Below are 17663 nucleotides of genomic sequence, written 5' to 3' on the forward strand. Positions count from 1 at the left end.
ACTGTGAACAGACTTGTAGGCAATTTCTAATAAAATTAAATATACACCAGTGACAGTGAGCTACTCCTTGGGAGTGAAATTAATATACATGTTCATAAAAAGACTTGTAGGTTTATTCTCAATAGCCCCAAATTAGAGAAAAAGCAAATGTTCATCAACAGGAGAATATATAAACAAATTGCAATATTTTCATGCAATGAAAGTACTGATACAAGCAGGACTGTGGTCAGTTTAAAAAGCATTAAGTTGAACAAAGTAAGACAAGCATAAAACAGATCATGCTGCATGATTCTATTTTAATGAAATTCAAGCACAGACAAAATTAAACTACACTGAATGGAAGTCAGAAAAATGTTAAGGGACTCTGTACTCTGTGTAAAGGGATGAGGGAATTTGGGGAATGAGGGCAATACACTGTATCTTGATCTGGGTGCTGCTCATCAAGTTCTACACTTCACCTTGGGTCCTGTAAATTATACTACAATCAAGTACTGTTAGTATGGGAAAAGTTCTAATGGGAACATTTTTCTCTTGGATTCAAAGTACAGATAATAAAGTTTAATAAAAATAAATAAAACTGGATCTGTATCTCACACCAAAAAAAAAATACAGATACAAATATTCATTGATTCCCTAGAAAGTAGGTCATTACTTTCTAGTACAATCTTTTGAATAAGGAACCCACTGTAATGTAGAGGGTCTCTAGAGCTTACGCCCTGGGTGTTGTGGGGCCAAGGTCTCATATGCCTGGATTCCTGCATACTGGCAAACTCCCAGAACAACAGTAGTGTCTGCTTTTACATTTGGTTCAACCTCTTTTCTTTCTTATCAGCTTAGCAATTCATTCATAAGTATGCTAAAGCCATTACATCCAATATATCCAAGTAAGTTTGTAAAAGGAAAGTTTCCAAGTTATCGTGGTTACCACATTGTAGAAGCAGACATCTGTGGTAAATGACATAATATTTAAGTTTAAAATACCAGTAGTGGGCCTCCCCGGTGGTGCAGCGGTTGAGCTCTGGGTTGCGAGGCTGCTGAGGGGAGTCTCTGCAGCGCCGGTTCGATCCCCGGCTGCTCCCCGGCCACCGGAGGAGGGTCCCACATGGCGCGCAGACCTCTCCTGCTGCCCGCTGCTCCCCTCAGCAGTGTGCTTTGGTTCTTCTGCCTGCTCTGCTCCCCGCTCTGCCTCGGGTGAATTCTCTCACCCTCCAGCGCTTCTGACTGTACCCAGTGCTTGTATAAATAAATAAATAAATAAGTAAAAATCTTTAAAAAATAATAATAATAATAAAATAAAATAAAATAAAATACCAGTAGTATGGTGGAGGTTATGTGAGTGGGTTGGGAAAAGGGATATATAGAAATTCTCTGTAATTTCCACTTGATTTTGCTCTGATCTTAAAATTGCTCTAAAAAATAAAGCTATTAAGAAAGAAAGAAAAAAAACTTTACAACATGATCTAGCAACTCTATTCCTAGGTATAACCAAGAAAAATTAAAATATATGTTCTCACAAAAACTTACACATGAATGTTCATAGCAGCATTATATTAGGCAAAAAGTAGAAATAATCCAAATGTTCATCAATAGAATGAATAAAATGTGGTATATACATGATGGAATATTATTTGGCAATAAAAAGAAATTAAGTACTGATACTTGCTACAATGGATATGAGCCTTGAAAATATTATCCTAAGTGAAGGAAGCCAGTCTCAAAAGACTATATTTTATTATTCCATTTATATGAAATGTTCAAAACTTTACAGGACTAACTCTATCTTCACAGAAACTACAGGAGGTAGGTGCTATCAACAACCCCATGTCATAGTTGAAGAAACTCAAGAACAGTTTAGCTAACTTGCCTAAGGTCAGAGAACAGCAAGGCCAAGATTGGGAGTCAATAATCTGGCTCTGAACCTGATGTCCACATTGTCATCTGCTATACTAGGCTGTCTCTCAAGGAAAAAAGAAAGAACACATTAAATTGCTAACAGTGGATTCTCTCTATGAAACATGGAAAGGAAAAGAAGAGCTTTCATATTTCTATGTAAAACTTACATGTTATTCAAGTCTTTTCAATATACCACATTAATTGAAAAATTAACCATGTTTTGGTAAAATTAGAAGTGGCATAGTAGTATGGTAAGACTATAAATGATTTCCCTGTTATTTTTCTAGTTTTACTTAATGTTCAAATAACACTTTAGCAATGCAAGAAGAGCACATAAAAAAAGAAGTTGCCTTGTCTGGACACCAGCTTTGAACAAGTGGTTTGATAGTAATTTTACAGTAGAAATTTCAGCAATTTAAAGAACCTTGATCTTTCTCAAATAAATCCTATAATGGAAGAACAAACTGTTCAAAAACAAGGTGCGTGGTTCCCAGGTGTCTGCCAATTGCTGGCCTATGAATATACTTTATATCTGCATCCCCAGACTTACCTTGGAGTAGGTTCTGTTGGGGACACTGCTCGATGCATGGTCATAGGCCTTGTGAAATACACTAGGTACCCTGCAAAGGAGACATCACATGTGCATATCAACATCAAAGAGTTGGATGTGGGAGGTCCTAAGGCAGCACTGATCAATGTTTTGTTTATCTCAATCTACCTGAAGGATAGACGAGACATGTGACTACCATGATTCTGAACAGGGACCAAGGTTAGAATATCCAGGATCCGGGCAAGACAAGATATATGTTGTTTAAAGTCTTCATGGCTCCTTTCTATTTCCCTGCTAGAGGACCTATTCCCTTTGACAATTGGAGCCCTGAGCAAAGACTCAAATTCATCCTCATCAGAATGAAAAAAATTAAGACCGTAATTTTGGTGAATCTTTTTAGTATACATCCACAGATGTCAATTAGGTATCAGATCACGTAATAATACTACAGAAGTCTTTTGAGTTGTCAAAAAATAAAAACCGGGGCCTCCCTGGTGGCGCAAGGGGTTAAGCGCCACACTATGAAGCAATTCACAGCCTCTGCAGCACAAGTTCGATCCCCGGCCAGCCGGCCAGGGAGCAACCCACATGGCGCAGCAGACCTCTCCAGACTCGCCCGCTGCTCCCCTCAGCATTGTGCTTTGGTCAATCTGCCTGTTCTGTTCCCCACTGTCTTTGGTGAATCCTCTCACCCCCCGCATCTCTGGCCTGTACCCCAGCTCTTGTATGCATAAATAAATAAATCTTTAGGGAAAAAAAAATAAATAAAAACTTGCAAATTTTTTTTTAAAGATTTATTTATTTATGCATACAAGAGCTGGGGTACAGGTCAGAGGTGTGTGGGTGTGTGTAAGGATTCACTAGAGACAGAGTGGGGAGCAGAACAGGCAGACTGACTGAAGTACACTGCTAAGGGGAGCAGCAGGCGAGTTAGGAGAGGCCGGCTGTGCCATGTGGGTTGCTCCCTGGCTGGCCCAGGGATCGAACTCATGTTGCAGTGGCTGCGAATTGCTTCATAGGTTGCATCTTAATCCCTTGCGCCACCACAGAGGCCCAAAACTGGCAAATTTTCTGATGCAGATTTTTATGGAGAATATTTTTATGGATAATATTATTTCTCAAAATCTAGAATTAGAGAACTAAAAAGAAACCAACCTGCTCCACAGAACCTGGCCCCTGAAGTCCTAGGAAAGGGAATATTGGCATCTTGGTAAGATCCGTAGGCAGTGGTTACTCGGGCGAACGTTGGTAAGGGTGGTGTGACAGAGTTTGGGAGTGCAAAGGGATTGCTGGAAGCACTATCTTCTTGGTTCTGAAATTAAAAAATCAGCAGACTAAAAATCACAAACCGTTTTAAACCAAGTTACAAAATAAGGATACATTATTACAAAATCAGGGAACCCGGGATCTTAGGGAGGAAGGCTAATAAAACACCCAAGCATAGGCTAGAACAAGAATCCCACCACAAAAGACTCAAGGCAGGACACAAGCTGGCGCAAGCAGGGCTCCAAACAACTCTGGTTCCGTTTCACTTTTTGCAAAGACGTGTCTTTCAGGATCTGGAAAAAAAACACAACAAAACGCCAACATTCTTTATCCTGATCTCCTTTTCTACAAAGCAGTTGCAAGCCACGATAAGGCAGGGAGACAGAAGCAAGGCTGTGTCTGAGGCTACCTATCATATCCCAGAAGATGGTCAAAGTAAGTGTGTATGATACAAACGAGGCAAGGGATGAACAGCATTCAGGTCAATTTCATTTTATTGGAACATTTCTGTCACTTCACATAAGAGGCCACTCAAACTGAAAAAGATGGATGGATCTCAGCTCATGGACTTTCTATGGGGATTCTGCCTAGCTGGCTCTGCAAGAACTGACCGATGCAGTTTGTGCACCTGGAGGAGCACAGACCAGACGCCAGGCTGCCACGACCTCCCCTCTGGGCACTGTAGGAACCCTTTGCGGGGTCTCTCTCACACTGGCCTGAGTGGCTTACCTCACTCTAGGATGATAATCTCCTTTTCTAGAATGGATTTTTAATGACCTCACTTTTTTTGTCAGATTATAAAATATCTTTAGCTTTAGCTTCAAAATACCTCTTGCCTATTGTTTCCAGATAAATGAAAATTTATTACAGGGTTCTCAACTTGGGAATAAACCATAGCTTTAATGAGACCTGTGGGCAGGTTATATGCAAGAATAAAACTGCATGACTTATATGTAAGAGTCCTGAAATAATGTGCAACTTCGAAGCATTCAAAGTTTCCATTAGATTTTCAGAGGGGGAAAGCAGGAAAGTACATGGCAGAGATTTCCAGATCTAATCTATCAGAGTTCTCATTCCACTTAACTACTCAACTCAGACACGGACACATATGAGCAGAGCCCCACCTTGAGCAGCTTGGCTTTCATTGTGGATGTGATGGTTGTGGGGTTAATAAACTGGAAGGAAGGGGCTGCGTTGTTTGGGTACTGGGCAGGGAACTTCACCAGCATCTTGACGCGATGGTTGCTACAGTGCACAGACACTGTGCAGCTCCTGTCTGCTGCATCCATCTGCAAGGGACAAATCGACAACTGCTTTGGTGACAAACAGCAAAGGCTCCCTACATGCAAACAGATTTAAATACGCTACTGAATGCTCAAGGTTCCCAGTAACTAGGTGAAGGGAGCCTCTCCAAAGAAAAATGAATTTGAAAGATCTGGACAACTCATTTCAAAGTGAATTTTTAATTCTAGTACTGATTCAGTAATTTCAAGAAATTTTGACTTTAAAAAGCTTCATCCCAAAGATGTGTGGTTGTGGAACCTGTTATATTTATTTATTTATTTATTTTTAAAATAAAAAAGGGAACAAGTTTAATTTTACAAAAAAAAAAGTGTTTGGGCCTCCCCGGTGGCGCAGCGGTTGAGCGCTGGGTTGCGAAGTTCCCTGCAGCCTCTGCAGCGCTGGTTCGATCCCCGGTTGCTCCCCGGCCACCGCAGAAGGGTCCCACATGGCGCACAGACCTCTCCTGCCGCCCACTGCTCCCCACAGCAGTGTACTTCGGTCTTCTGCCTGCTCTGCTCCCTGCTCTGGCTCTGGTGAGTTCTCTCACCCTCCCGCGCTTCTGACTGTACCCAGTGCTTGTATAAATAAATAAATAAATATTTTTTAAAAAAAAGTGTTTGAAAAAAACAACTGGAGCAAATTAACTCCTGAAAAGGTTTTCGGCCTTGTTGACCACATTTATTGGAAGGTTTGGAGAAAAATAAAAATGCCATTTAGCTTAAGAAATTGTGAGTTACCTGCAAATCAACACATTTCACGAGTGGAAGAATCCTTGATCATTTCTTAATATCAAAATTTACACAGGTGTCTCTGAGCATCTTCTACATCTAAAGAGCAATCGCACAAAGTCTCCTATTTTCCACATGGGATAAATTCTTTGTTTCAGCCAACTCTCAATGGAGGGGCAACTAGAACAACACCATCTCCCCGGACAAAAAGCATCGGGATATTCCGTTTTGTTGATTTATAGATTTCTTCATATGTTTCCTCATCAATTTCTATAGTAGTTACAGTTTCTTCCACATCTCCCAATATCATATTTAAATGCTGATCATAAGCACGTAATCTGCCTCAAAGCTCTCTGTCATTTCTCATTTTCACATAAATTCGTTCATCCAAGCTGAGCCTAATGAGATCCAGGGGTTCTTCTACAGTGTTTGTAGTTTGTTGCTGGTCCACGTTGTCGCCATGTTTCAAACCCTGCGCCCTTTCCCGCCTTGTTATATTTATTTTGAATGAGAAAATAAAGCAGGAAGAAGTTAAGTCCTGCTCAAGTGAAATTATACTCATGGGAAATTCATAAAGTCAAAGAGTAAGTTAGTGGTTGCCAGGAGCTAGGGAAAAGGGAAACGGGAAGTGACTGCTAATGGATGTAGGGTTTCTTTGGGGGATGACAAAAATGCTCTGGAATTAGACAGTGGTGATGGTTTCACAACTCTGTGAATATACTAACCACAACTAAATTATATATTTTAAACGGTGAATTTCATGGTATGTGAACTATAGCTAAATAATATTTAAAAAGCACTGCTAGAAAAGGAATCAAGATCTCTTTCTTAAACTAGGTTATTAGGGATCCTCACCATTCTCAACAGTGACAAAGAACATAAACTGAGATGATACCATAACTAATTTATCAAAGAAAACTTTATCTCTTTTGATTTATTGGTCTGCCATCTAAAGGAGGCAGGGGGAATACAGTAAGAGAAGATACACGTGTGGGGAAACTAGGCAAGTGGATTCAAATACTCTCTTCCACCAAATAGCTGCTGATCTCAGACAAAACATTTCCTCTCTTAATGTCTCTTCCAGCCACTGCAGCACAAGTTCAATCCCCGGCCAGGGAGCTACCCACATGGCACAGCAGACCTCTCCTGTCTCACCAATTGCTCCCCTCAGCAGTGTATTTCAGTAGATCTGCCTGTTCTGTTCCCCACTTACCCCAGTGAATCCTCTCACCCTCCATACCTCTGGCTTACACCCCAGTTATTGTATGCATAAATAAATAAATCTTTAAAAAAGAAAGAGGGGGCCTCCCAGGTGGCGCAGGCGGTTGACCGCAGCGCTGTGAAGCTGTCCGCAGTCTCTGCAGTACCGGTTCAATCCCCGCCAGCCTCAGAGCAACCCACATGGCGAGCAGACCTCTCCTGTCTTGCCTGCTGCTCCCCTCAGCAGTGTATATCATCAGTCTACCTGTTCTGTTCCTCACTCTGTATCTGGTGAATCCTCTCATGCTCCCGTGCATCTGGCCTGTACCCCGGTTCTTGTATAAATAAAATAAATCTTTAAAAAATTTTTAAAAATTAAAAAAGAAAGGAAAAAACCCAAGGAGATAAAACACAAGCAGAGACTAATCGTTTAGAGCAGCAAAGCTATATGTTAGCCCCATTGGTAGCTGGAATTGTCCCCACCCACAAATTGTCATCAGCAGGCCTGAGAATCAGCGAGTTCACAGCTGAGTACCTCCACATTGACATTCCGGATCTGCACGTTGATCAGGGAGAACTCCTGCTGCAGAGTCTGCGGCAGCCCCAGTTGATCAGATTTCTTCTCTTCCAGGAAATTGCTAGGGGGATCTTCCTTTATGACTAGCAGGAGGGAGGTGCAATTGTTGGAAAACATTTTTGTACATGAGTCAGAGAACAGTTCGGGGGTATCTGTCACAACTCAAAATAAGTAGAGACATCTCACCAAAAACACCAGTTTAACCAGTTACCTTCTTCCTCTCCATGGCTTGAGTTGTGCTGGTGATCTGTATCTTGAGTGTGAAGAGTCTTCTCTGGTTCTGGCAGAAGAGAAATGTTCTCAATGTACTCATCAACACCATCCAGTATGTCATTTGCACACAGCTGCAACAAAGGGAAGAAGATCTAGTTCTAGAAGTATCAGTGGAAAAGATCAAGTTTGATTAGAGTTCTGATTCAAAAATGGGAATCACGAAGGACAGAGATGTGTCAGCCGAGAGCTGATCCAATCAAAATGGGTTTTTCCCATCACCAATATACAGGATTACAGACTCTATTCTTCTACCCTGAAAAACTTTCATCCTGTTCATAGTGTATACAAGCCTAAGTAAATATTATTTAAAATTCCAAGGCTTGATGGAGTTATTCAGCTAAAACAAAAATGTCATAACTACAAAGCATTTGGAGCAAATGGTACTTTTTTGGAGAAAATAGATTAAAAAGGCAATGATATGTGACCAAAATGATGATACCTAACCAAATGCTCAAGAGTGACTTCCTACTAAACAGTGTTGCAAATTTTACCCAGCATTTTATACCTGCTGTGACAGAGCACTATGGGAGAAGCAAAACAGTGAGACAGGATTTTACTTCGAGGAATCCAGTCATCAAATGAGAAGACAGAAGCTTATGATGAAGTAGAGCAAAGAAGGACCATGCAAGCAGTTCATGCCAGGCACCACTATGGTTTATATAAGAAACAAATGTCATTGATGGGGCAAAACTTAGAATCTTTATAGGAGTTGTTGGTGGGTGTAGATGGCTCTGAACACTGCAGATGGCAAGAGTGAACTTCCTGGCCCATTTTGAAGAAGACAAGGAAATGAACCCAAAGGCCAAGTGTTCAGCGTGCTAACCATACTACCTTACACCAATAACAGGAGAAAAAGTGACATCAAAGGGGTTTTGGTTTGAAAGTGTTGAATACTGAAGTTAGCTCTTGAAGAACTCAGAGCCTCACCATGGCAGAAGCCACTCAGTTAACCAGCAAGTATGGGTTAAATGTCTATTGTGTATCCTCTGACTTCCACAAATACTAAATCTTGCCTTTTTTTTTTTTTTTAAAGTTTCCAGTGAATCCAATTAGATTCCTTCACAACAACAGTGAATACATACCCTCTGCATCTGGGAATCCACCCGCCACATCCTCAAAGTCTGATCCCGTGACCACGTGACCAATTGGTAGTCCTTGGATCCTAGAAATCACCAAATAAGAAAACTGGAAAATGTTCTAGATTCAACATCAATTTTGCTATAGACCGCAATGGAGTGAGGTTCATTCATTTGTTTGTTCATTCAAATACGTACTGAACATCTCCCATATGTGAGGCACTTTTCTAGGTGCTAGGAACCACAACATGAATCTAATAATCTGTTTCTGTAGTTCTCACATTCCAGTGGTGGAAACAGGTAAACAAAAACATATACAGTAAGAGGCCCAATAGTGAGTGTTATAAAACAAACAAAAACTGCAGAAGAGGACAGAAACTGGCGAGGAGCTATTTTTAGATAGGACTCCCTGAGAAAGTCATATTTGAGCAGAAATGTAAATGAAGTGAAATAATTGGCAAATTAGCAGGTGAAGAGTGATGCTTGGATTTAATGTCACACTAAACTTTCACCTCCACAAATGTTCTTCCTTTTATATGCTCTAGAGGAGACAAGGATGTATATATTTTTTTGCACAAAGAATTATTTTAAATCCATCATGGCATTTTACTGTTTAAAAATCTTTTGGTAAAGAGATGCATCTCTTTATACGATGAATAATCAATCTTTAATGTTCAACCGACTGAATTGTATTTTCACAGAGATATTATTAAAGAGAAATTATTCTAAAAAGGTTCAGGGTCTTTATGAAAAAACTTTGTGAAAGATCGGGCCATTTCAGGGTAATTATTATGTATCTAGAATCTTCTTTATGACCATTTTCAGAGGGTAAAGAACTTGGAAATAATTTCATCCAATTCACTCATTTTGCAAATGGAGAAACTGAGACCACAGAGAACATGATCTGTCCAAAGCAATAGGGTGACAAAGGACAATGACCCCTTCCCTACCAGCTTACAGACAACATAGAAAAATAAAAATGGGCTGCTAAAATTTTTTAATCCAAAACTACTGGTCAACTTCTCCCTGCCAGACTGTGGGGAAACAAAATCATCTATTTTTGTATGCAAAAAAGCAAGAGAGTAAGTTAGAAGCCAAAGTCACACGTGCAAATTGTTTCTAGAAGCAAGAATAGGGAATAAAGATGGGAAAATTAAGAGCTTCATCAAGAGTCCTTTCAAAAGCTATCCTGTGTGTCGGTCACAACAGCTGGGATAGGACGACTCCTCTAATCCAGGTCTGCTCAAGATCAGTCCTGGGACTCTGAACCCTGTTCCCTTCTGTAATGTGAAAACAACAAGAAATATAATCCTGTTCTATAGATGTCTAGAGAGCAGAACAGTAAGAGCTCAACTAAATCTGCACAGTGAGTTAGTGGAGAAACCGAGGCCAAGTGTTCCCATTACACTTGTGACCTGCCTTTTTGAATACTGGCTAGATGAAGCTACAATAACATCCCACCCAAATATCAGTGGCTTAAATTGGAAGGATTTCAGGTTCACGCTATAGCTCTGCCTCACAGACATTCCCAGTAGGCGCAGTTTCCTCTGAATTTTGCCAGTTGCCATGGCCAAGACAAAGGGAGCATGCAACTGTATATTGGTTCTTAATACTTCAACCCAGAAGATACTTAGTCACTTCTGTTCCTGTTTCATGATCAAAGCATGTCACTGGACAGAACCTATCTTCAGGGGAGAGAGGTAAAATACCATCGTGTGTCTGTGAAGAGAACTAAGAATGTGCGGTGGGAGGTATTACGCATGACCTTGATCTCCCTCATCAAAAGAATGGCAAGGGTTAGCTAAGACCAAGGGTTTCCAAGCAGTGACCCCAGCTTTTCAGCTCTAGAAATGATCCACCAGCAAGTCTATCTTCCTCTTTTACATCCCTTCCATGTAGGAGAGAAGCTGTACTAAACACAGAGGAGGGAACTTGGGGACAAACAGTGTCTGTGTACCCCCTACAATGAAGATGGCCCCTGACTCTTCCTAAAGCCCACCCTTATTTCTGTGTTCTCCTCACTGGCCACATGGCCATCCCTGCCTGGGGCTGTTGGGGTAGAGGGCTCAGAAGGAAATCGGATGGCTGTCTTCGCCCCTACTGACCTTCCTTCTGTTTCCTCCACTGGAACTCCAACACCACGTCATCATGCCCCACAAAGGTATGGACTGGGGTGTTCAGGTCAAAGACATTCCATAAGAGAAGGCTGTTTTCCCTCCGCAGCTGGGGAACCATCACAGTCACTAATCCGTTGCTGAAAGGCTATGGAAAGAAAGGGCAAAAGCAAGGAGAAACGGCAGAATCCTGAGTCACCAAAGTTGGAATCCCTTCCTAACTAAAATAAATGAAATGACGGGCGGCCCCAACCCATCTGGGGAAAAGTTTCCCAAATACCCATAAACTGACCATCACATTTCTACCTTTCTTTTACTTTTCCTTGGCTATGGAAGGGACAACCACTAGTAAAAAATAAAGTGAAGCCAAATACTTGAAGAACTATTTAAGTTCTAAAATAAGCAAATGGCTGACTGTTGCCCACTGGAACACTGTTTCACATCCCAGCTATTCTACATGAGTTCCCTCCAAGACTGATTGAGTGATTTCCCAGAATAAGCATGCAAGGCATCCTGGGGAAAAACCCCAGAACAGCAAACATAATCCTCGCCATGTGGAAACGCACCAGGAACACACCATCTGCATGACGCATTGCCTTCCCACTACCCCACTACTACAGCTATTCAAAGAAAAATCTTCTAGTTTCAGGACCGACTGTTACTGATCAACTCTCAAACCGCTGGGTAGCTGAGGAGTCCATAATCAAACTCTGTTACTATGGGATAAACCATAGCACCCAAGAGCACATTTATCTTCACATCCCTACCAGGCAGCACTCCTAGACTTTTGCTCATTTTTAAAGCAAACATATTAATCTAGAGAAGTATTTCAGTTCATAAGAACAAAGTCTGATTTCTTGACAAGTGGCTGCCAAATGCAAAAATCACTTAATGCCCAGATTATCCTCTCTGCTTCCCGATGCCCCGGGGTGACAGCCTAATACATCACGGTAGCTTCATTCATCCCTATGCTCTGCTCTCTTTGAAATTGACAATGAAGGAAATATATTAGCTCAAGACAGCAGCTATCAATGTGGCAATGGAAAAATTGTTGCAAGATTCATAACCGTATACCCCCTATGTCTGTAGCATTTTATGATTTAGAAAGTGTTTTCATATACCATTTTTCAAAAGGAAGGCATATTATATACATGCACGAAATGCCACTGAATGCACTTTCAAATGGTGAGTTCTATCACAATTTTTAAAAAAAGGAAGACATAGGAAAAATTTTTACTCGTAGTCATAAGAAATTGTTTTAAAACATTAAGAGGCTTGCTCCAGGCCACACAAATGTTAAGTGACTCACTGCAGCACCACTCACAACAGCCAAGGTATGGAAATAACCTTAGTGTCCATCAACATATGAGTGGGTAAAAAAGATGTGCTATAGAGAAGAGACATCAGAGAATAAATACTCAGCCATGAGAAAGAAGGAATTTCTGCCACTTAGGATGGGCCTTAAGGCATTATGCTAAGTGAAAGACATCAGATAGAAAAAAGGCAAATATCACTTATATGTGGAATCTCAAAAAGTCAAGCTCATAAACTAGACTGGTGGTTACAACATCTAAGGGTGTGAAGGAAAAGGGGAGATGTTACAACTTTCAGGTATAGGTCCTGGGGCTCTAATGCACAACACATGACTGTAGTTAACAATACTATATTATGTAAGTGTTGAAAGTTGGTAAGAGTGTAGATCTTAAATATTCTCACTATACAAAAGGAATGGTAATTATGTAAAGTAATGTAAGTATTAGTTAATGTGCTAGTGGCAACCATTTTACAATATGTAAGTGTATCATATCATTATGAAGTACACCATGAACTTATACAATGTTATGTCAATTATATCTTAATAGAGCTGGAAAAAATTTTTCAATGACATAGCCAGGCCCAAAACCCAGGTCTTCTGAATCTGTTGACTATAAGCCTTTCAACCTCTGCCTCCCTACTCTCTTCCCGTTAAAGAGTACCCCCACAGTGTGGAGCTTCTCAGTCTAGCTAGGGTTAGCAATTCTAATACACATTCTTACCCAGCACTAAGGGCAAATTTTTAAACAGATGACAGCTTTTATGTCATTATTACCACCTCTCCCCCAGCCCTTAAACCAAGACAGAAAGAGAAAATCGTCTCTAAGAGAAAATGTCCCATAGCCCTTTATTAATGAAAGACCAAGATGAAGTTTCCCAGCAAGACATAGGTCTCTTACTCACAGTGTATCTTGCCTTCCAGACAGGCACCTGGCAAGGGAGAATGTTGAGGTATTTCCGAGGCTGGCGGTAATCCCAGAACTGCAAGAAAGCAAGCGGGGTCATCGGTGAAATAAATGCCATTAAAAAAAAAAAAAGCAACCCTCAACTATTGAAATAAGCAAAGCCTTCGAACTCACTGCTTTGTGTCCTCTAAAGATACATTTCAATAGTGCGTTTTAGTCACCCCCATAGCCATGCTACAGTGACAGAGACACAAAGAAAACCTCCCGCTCACACTTACACAGGATAATTCCCAGACTTCATGAAGACTGCCACTGGGGCGGATCACTGTCGGCAGGCCTAGTAAACAACCTTTGTAGTTGAGAAGTAAGAGAGACTTGTTTTCATCCTGTATCACTTTTACAACATGTGGGATAATACTTCTAATAACAACAGTTGGAATGCACTACTTACTGCATTTCAGACAAATGCTTTGAGCTTTAAATTTTTTATCCCATTTAATCTTTACAATAACTACAGAATAGGTACTAATCTCTTTTTCAAATGTAAAGGCCAAATTATTACATGATATAACTTGCCCAGGGTCACAATAGCACAAAGATGGATACATGACACTTGGGTCCTGACCCGCTCAGGTACAGGCCCATTTGTCCACTCCAGCACGGGAGGTTTGGAAGGAGGTGGACAGTAACAAAGGTGAGCCAGGTAACAACTCTACACTAGAGATGCTGTGGTTTTTAATAGAGAAGCGACTACATTAGAGCTGGACCATCTATAACGAAAGTTGGAAAATGGCAGAATACCAAAGGCAGAAAAACCAAGACAGAAACTCTAAATTATGCAGGTATTAAGACAAAACTTCCAAAAAAAAAATAATTTCCAAAAATAGATGACAGGAGTCACTCTGGAAAACAACCCGGTAGTTTCTTAAAAAGTTAAACATACAAATACCATATGATTCAGAAGTCCCACTCCTACATATTTATCCTAGAAAACCGAGAACTTCCATTCACAGAAAACCTATAGATGATATATAAAGCAGCTCTATGCACAGTAACCAAAAGCTAAAAATTGTTGAAATGTCCTTCAATGGGTCAAAAGATAATAAATTGTAGTAGATCCATATGGTGGATTACTATTAAGTGATTAAAAAGGCATATGAAATATTGATTCTTGAAATAACTTGAATGAATCTTTAATGGCATTATGCCACGTGAAAGAAGCCTACCTCAAAAGGTTATGTACTACATGATTCCACTTAAATGACATTCTCAAAAAGACAAAATTATAGTGATGGAGAACAGATCAGCAGTTGCCAGCAGTTAGGTTTGGGGCAGCAGGAGGTAATTCTTCAGGGTGATGGAACTGTTCTGTATCATGATTGAGGTGGTGATTACATGGAACATGGCATGTGTTACATTTCAGGGGACTATACACCCTCCCCAAAAAAGTCTGAATGGTAATTTTTTTTCAAGTGAGAGAAAAAAGTTTTCCAATGCCAAGGGTAGAATGGATATGGGGCAATGAGAACCCAAATAGTTGGTACAACCACTTTAGACAAGCTGGTTGACCTTACCTACCAAGGCTAAATATATGCTGTCCCATGCCCCAGAAACCCTACTTCTCAAGAGAAAGGAGTCTATGTGTCATCTAAAAGACATGAAAGAACGTGAGTAACTTCTTCTATTCATAATAGTCACAAACTGAAAACACACCACATGCTTATTAACAGGAGAATGTGCCGAGACATGTATGATACAGAGACTACGACACAAGTAACAAACAGATGACTGACATTTATAACATACATATTAGGGTAGGTGAAAGAAGACAGACACTAGAGTACTGAAAATTCTATTGATATGAAGATAAAGAGCAAGCAAAACTAACCACTGGTGAGCATAGTCAGATTAATAGGTATGCCTAAGGAGAGGTAGTGACTGGAAAGGGCATGATAAAGAATTTTTTTTTTTTTTTTTGTGGGACCCTTGCTGGTGGCCGGGGATTGAACTGGCGCTGCAGAGGCTGCGGGCAGCCTCGCAACCCAGTGCTCAACTGCTGCGCCACCAGGGGAGGCCCGATAAAGAATTTTCTTGATGCTGAAAAATGCATGCAAGGTTTCAAAAACCCAAATGGAAAATTCTGACTGAAAATTATTAAAAAATTTGAGGATTAAACTGTACAATAACTGAAATAAACTGTTACATTTAGGAACAAAATACATATAAGACAGAAATAGTAAAATATAAGATAATTCATATGAAAATACCCAAACTAAAGCGAAAGAAAAGGATGGAAAATATAGAAACATACAAGAATATGTGCAATGAAATGAAAAAAGTCTAGCAGATTAGAATTACTGTTCCAGAGGAAAGTAAAGAGAGACTGGAACAGAAGCAATATTTGAAAAGGGTGGCCAACAAGCCACAAATTCAAGAAAGACCGTCTCCTTCCCCAATTAACAAAACTAACTTTCATAATGGCCTTTTATAATTACAATTCTTTCAGAGCCTATGGCTGACCCACATTGATACTCTCTTAGTTTCAAAACTTTCAGAGTTTTAATTGGTTAAAAAAAACCTGCCATTTGAATACACTATAGAACATCTATTTGGACAGAATGACCTCTCACCAAATTTTAAAATATTCAAAATGTTTTAAAACTGGTTTTACACCAAAGAAACAACACTTCGTGCGCCTCCCTGGTGGCGGAGGGGCTAAGTCTCAGCACTGTCATGCTATCACGGGTAAGGCCTGAGTTCGATCCCTGGCCAGGGAGATGACCCACATACAGCACAGCAGACCTCTCCTGTCTTGCCTGCTGCTCCCCTCAGCAGTGTATTTTAGTAGATCTACCTGTTCTGCTCCCCACTCCATCTCTGGTGAATCTTTTTACCTCCCACACCTCTGGCCTATACCCCAGTTCTATACATAAATAACTAAAATAAATCTTTTTAAAAAAGTTTAAAAAAAAGATATTTCACTATGATTTTGCTGGTTTGTATAATTGTGTGGCTGAGCTTAAACAGAAATAGGAATGGCAAAGATCACTTCTGATGGGCCTAGAGATTCATTACCTTCTGAAAAATCTAAGGAGGTCTAAGTGGATAATTTATTTTACTCCTCCTTCAAAAGAACAGTGGAATGTCCTAAAGAAATACATAAATGAGCCAAGTTGAAATGTAAAGGGTTATTCAATGTGCCAACAAGAAGGTGCTAACAAATCTTAAAACTGTTCCCCTAATTCACAACCAGTATGAATGAGTATTACAGAACACAGCACATAATGAATAGATAAAAAGCTAGCCCTAAACTCCCACTGAGTCCCTAAGTTTGCTTGAGAATTTGATTATCTTCTTCCTTGTGTGAGTATGGGAAGGGGCATGCTCAATTCCTTAGCAAACAAACGGTGTAACTTCGCCTACTTCTTTTTAAAAATCAGTGAATTAGATAATAAGATCTGTTGAATTTAACACAGTTCCCTATTTTGATTCACTATGGAGACTAATAATCATGCTGCTAAACTTAAGAAAACTCAAGAATTTCTAAAAAGAAAATGCATGCAAGGTTTCTGTGGTTTTAGATATGTAGCTCTAAAGAAAGCCTCACATGTCTGTTAAAGTTGTAGAAGGGGAAAACTAGCAGGGGGTTAAACTAGTAGCCTTGGATGCCAGATCACAAAATAAGAAACCTCACAACAGCATAGAGGAAAAAATAAATAAAAGAAAATCCCAGTGCTTTCAAACAAGTTTTATAAAGGTTTAAAAAAGCTTAGTAGATAAATATAGAAAAATTAGGTAATATTCCTAATAAAGATAAACCCCTGGAAAAACTAGACTAGTTTGGTAAATTTGGTTATGAGTAACTGGCTGTCTTTTCCTAACTTTATTACACTGTAAGACTTGGGTTTATATTCTCATGGAAAGCTTAATTAATTGAAACTTCCTAAATTGGATAAGCTCTTTGCGTGAAGTTATCATCATCATTTCCACAGAATGTTTAAAATTATAAAAATGCAAAAAATTACATGTTAAACTAAACTGAGTAACAATAATTGGTTCCTTTAAAAATTTGTTCTCAAGAACTTCTTAAAATACTGAAAATCGTAAGAACTTAGCTATTCCATTAGAGTATCAGGGTAAATATGTCTAGTACCTTGCTAACTATTGCTATCAACTTTGTTTCTCTGTGGTAAATCAACTTAATAATTTCAAGACACTTAAAGACCTTGGACTAATACCAAATTCAGTTGATTAACAAATGAGTTTTGAGTATCTGGAAGACTTCTACATAAGATATAAAGAGGGCCTCCCCAGTGGCACATCAGATTGAGTGCAGCGCTGTGAAGCTGTCTGCAGCCTCTGCAGCACAGGTTCGATTCCGGCCAGCCAGGGAGATTTCCACATGGCGTGGCAGACCTCTCCTGTCTCGGCCGCTGTTCCCCTCAGCAATGTGTTTCAGTTGTCTGCCTGTTCTGCTCCCCAT

At 40.0% G+C, this 17663-nt stretch overlaps 1 protein-coding gene and 1 pseudogene across 4 annotated transcripts in view; both read right to left on the reverse strand.

Moving 5' to 3' along the window:
- Nucleotides 1–17663, reverse strand: part of WDR59 (WD repeat domain 59) — a gene marked incomplete at both ends in the record, with an annotated part of 83646 nt that overhangs the window by 26381 nt on the left and 39602 nt on the right. For all 3 annotated transcript variants that reach the window (XM_084257789.1, XM_084257787.1, XM_084257788.1), the window contains 9 exons: nt 2444–2513; nt 3599–3755; nt 3907–4002; nt 4834–4998; nt 7457–7581; nt 7710–7842; nt 8854–8933; nt 10953–11109; nt 13179–13256. In XM_084257789.1, the coding sequence (XP_084113915.1) occupies nt 2444–2513; nt 3599–3755; nt 3907–4002; nt 4834–4998; nt 7457–7581; nt 7710–7842; nt 8854–8933; nt 10953–11109; nt 13179–13256 (1061 nt within the window). The remainder of the gene's footprint in view (nt 1–2443; nt 2514–3598; nt 3756–3906; nt 4003–4833; nt 4999–7456; nt 7582–7709; nt 7843–8853; nt 8934–10952; nt 11110–13178; nt 13257–17663) is intronic.
- LOC311186697 (U6 snRNA-associated Sm-like protein LSm3) lies at nt 5876–6283 on the reverse strand (annotated as a pseudogene). Its single transcript has one exon. The product of its transcript is annotated as a U6 snRNA-associated Sm-like protein LSm3 (transcript).

This window comes from Talpa europaea, assembly GCF_964194135.1.
Source record: "Talpa europaea genome assembly, chromosome: 16".
NCBI classification, from domain to species: domain Eukaryota; kingdom Metazoa; phylum Chordata; class Mammalia; order Eulipotyphla; family Talpidae; genus Talpa; species Talpa europaea.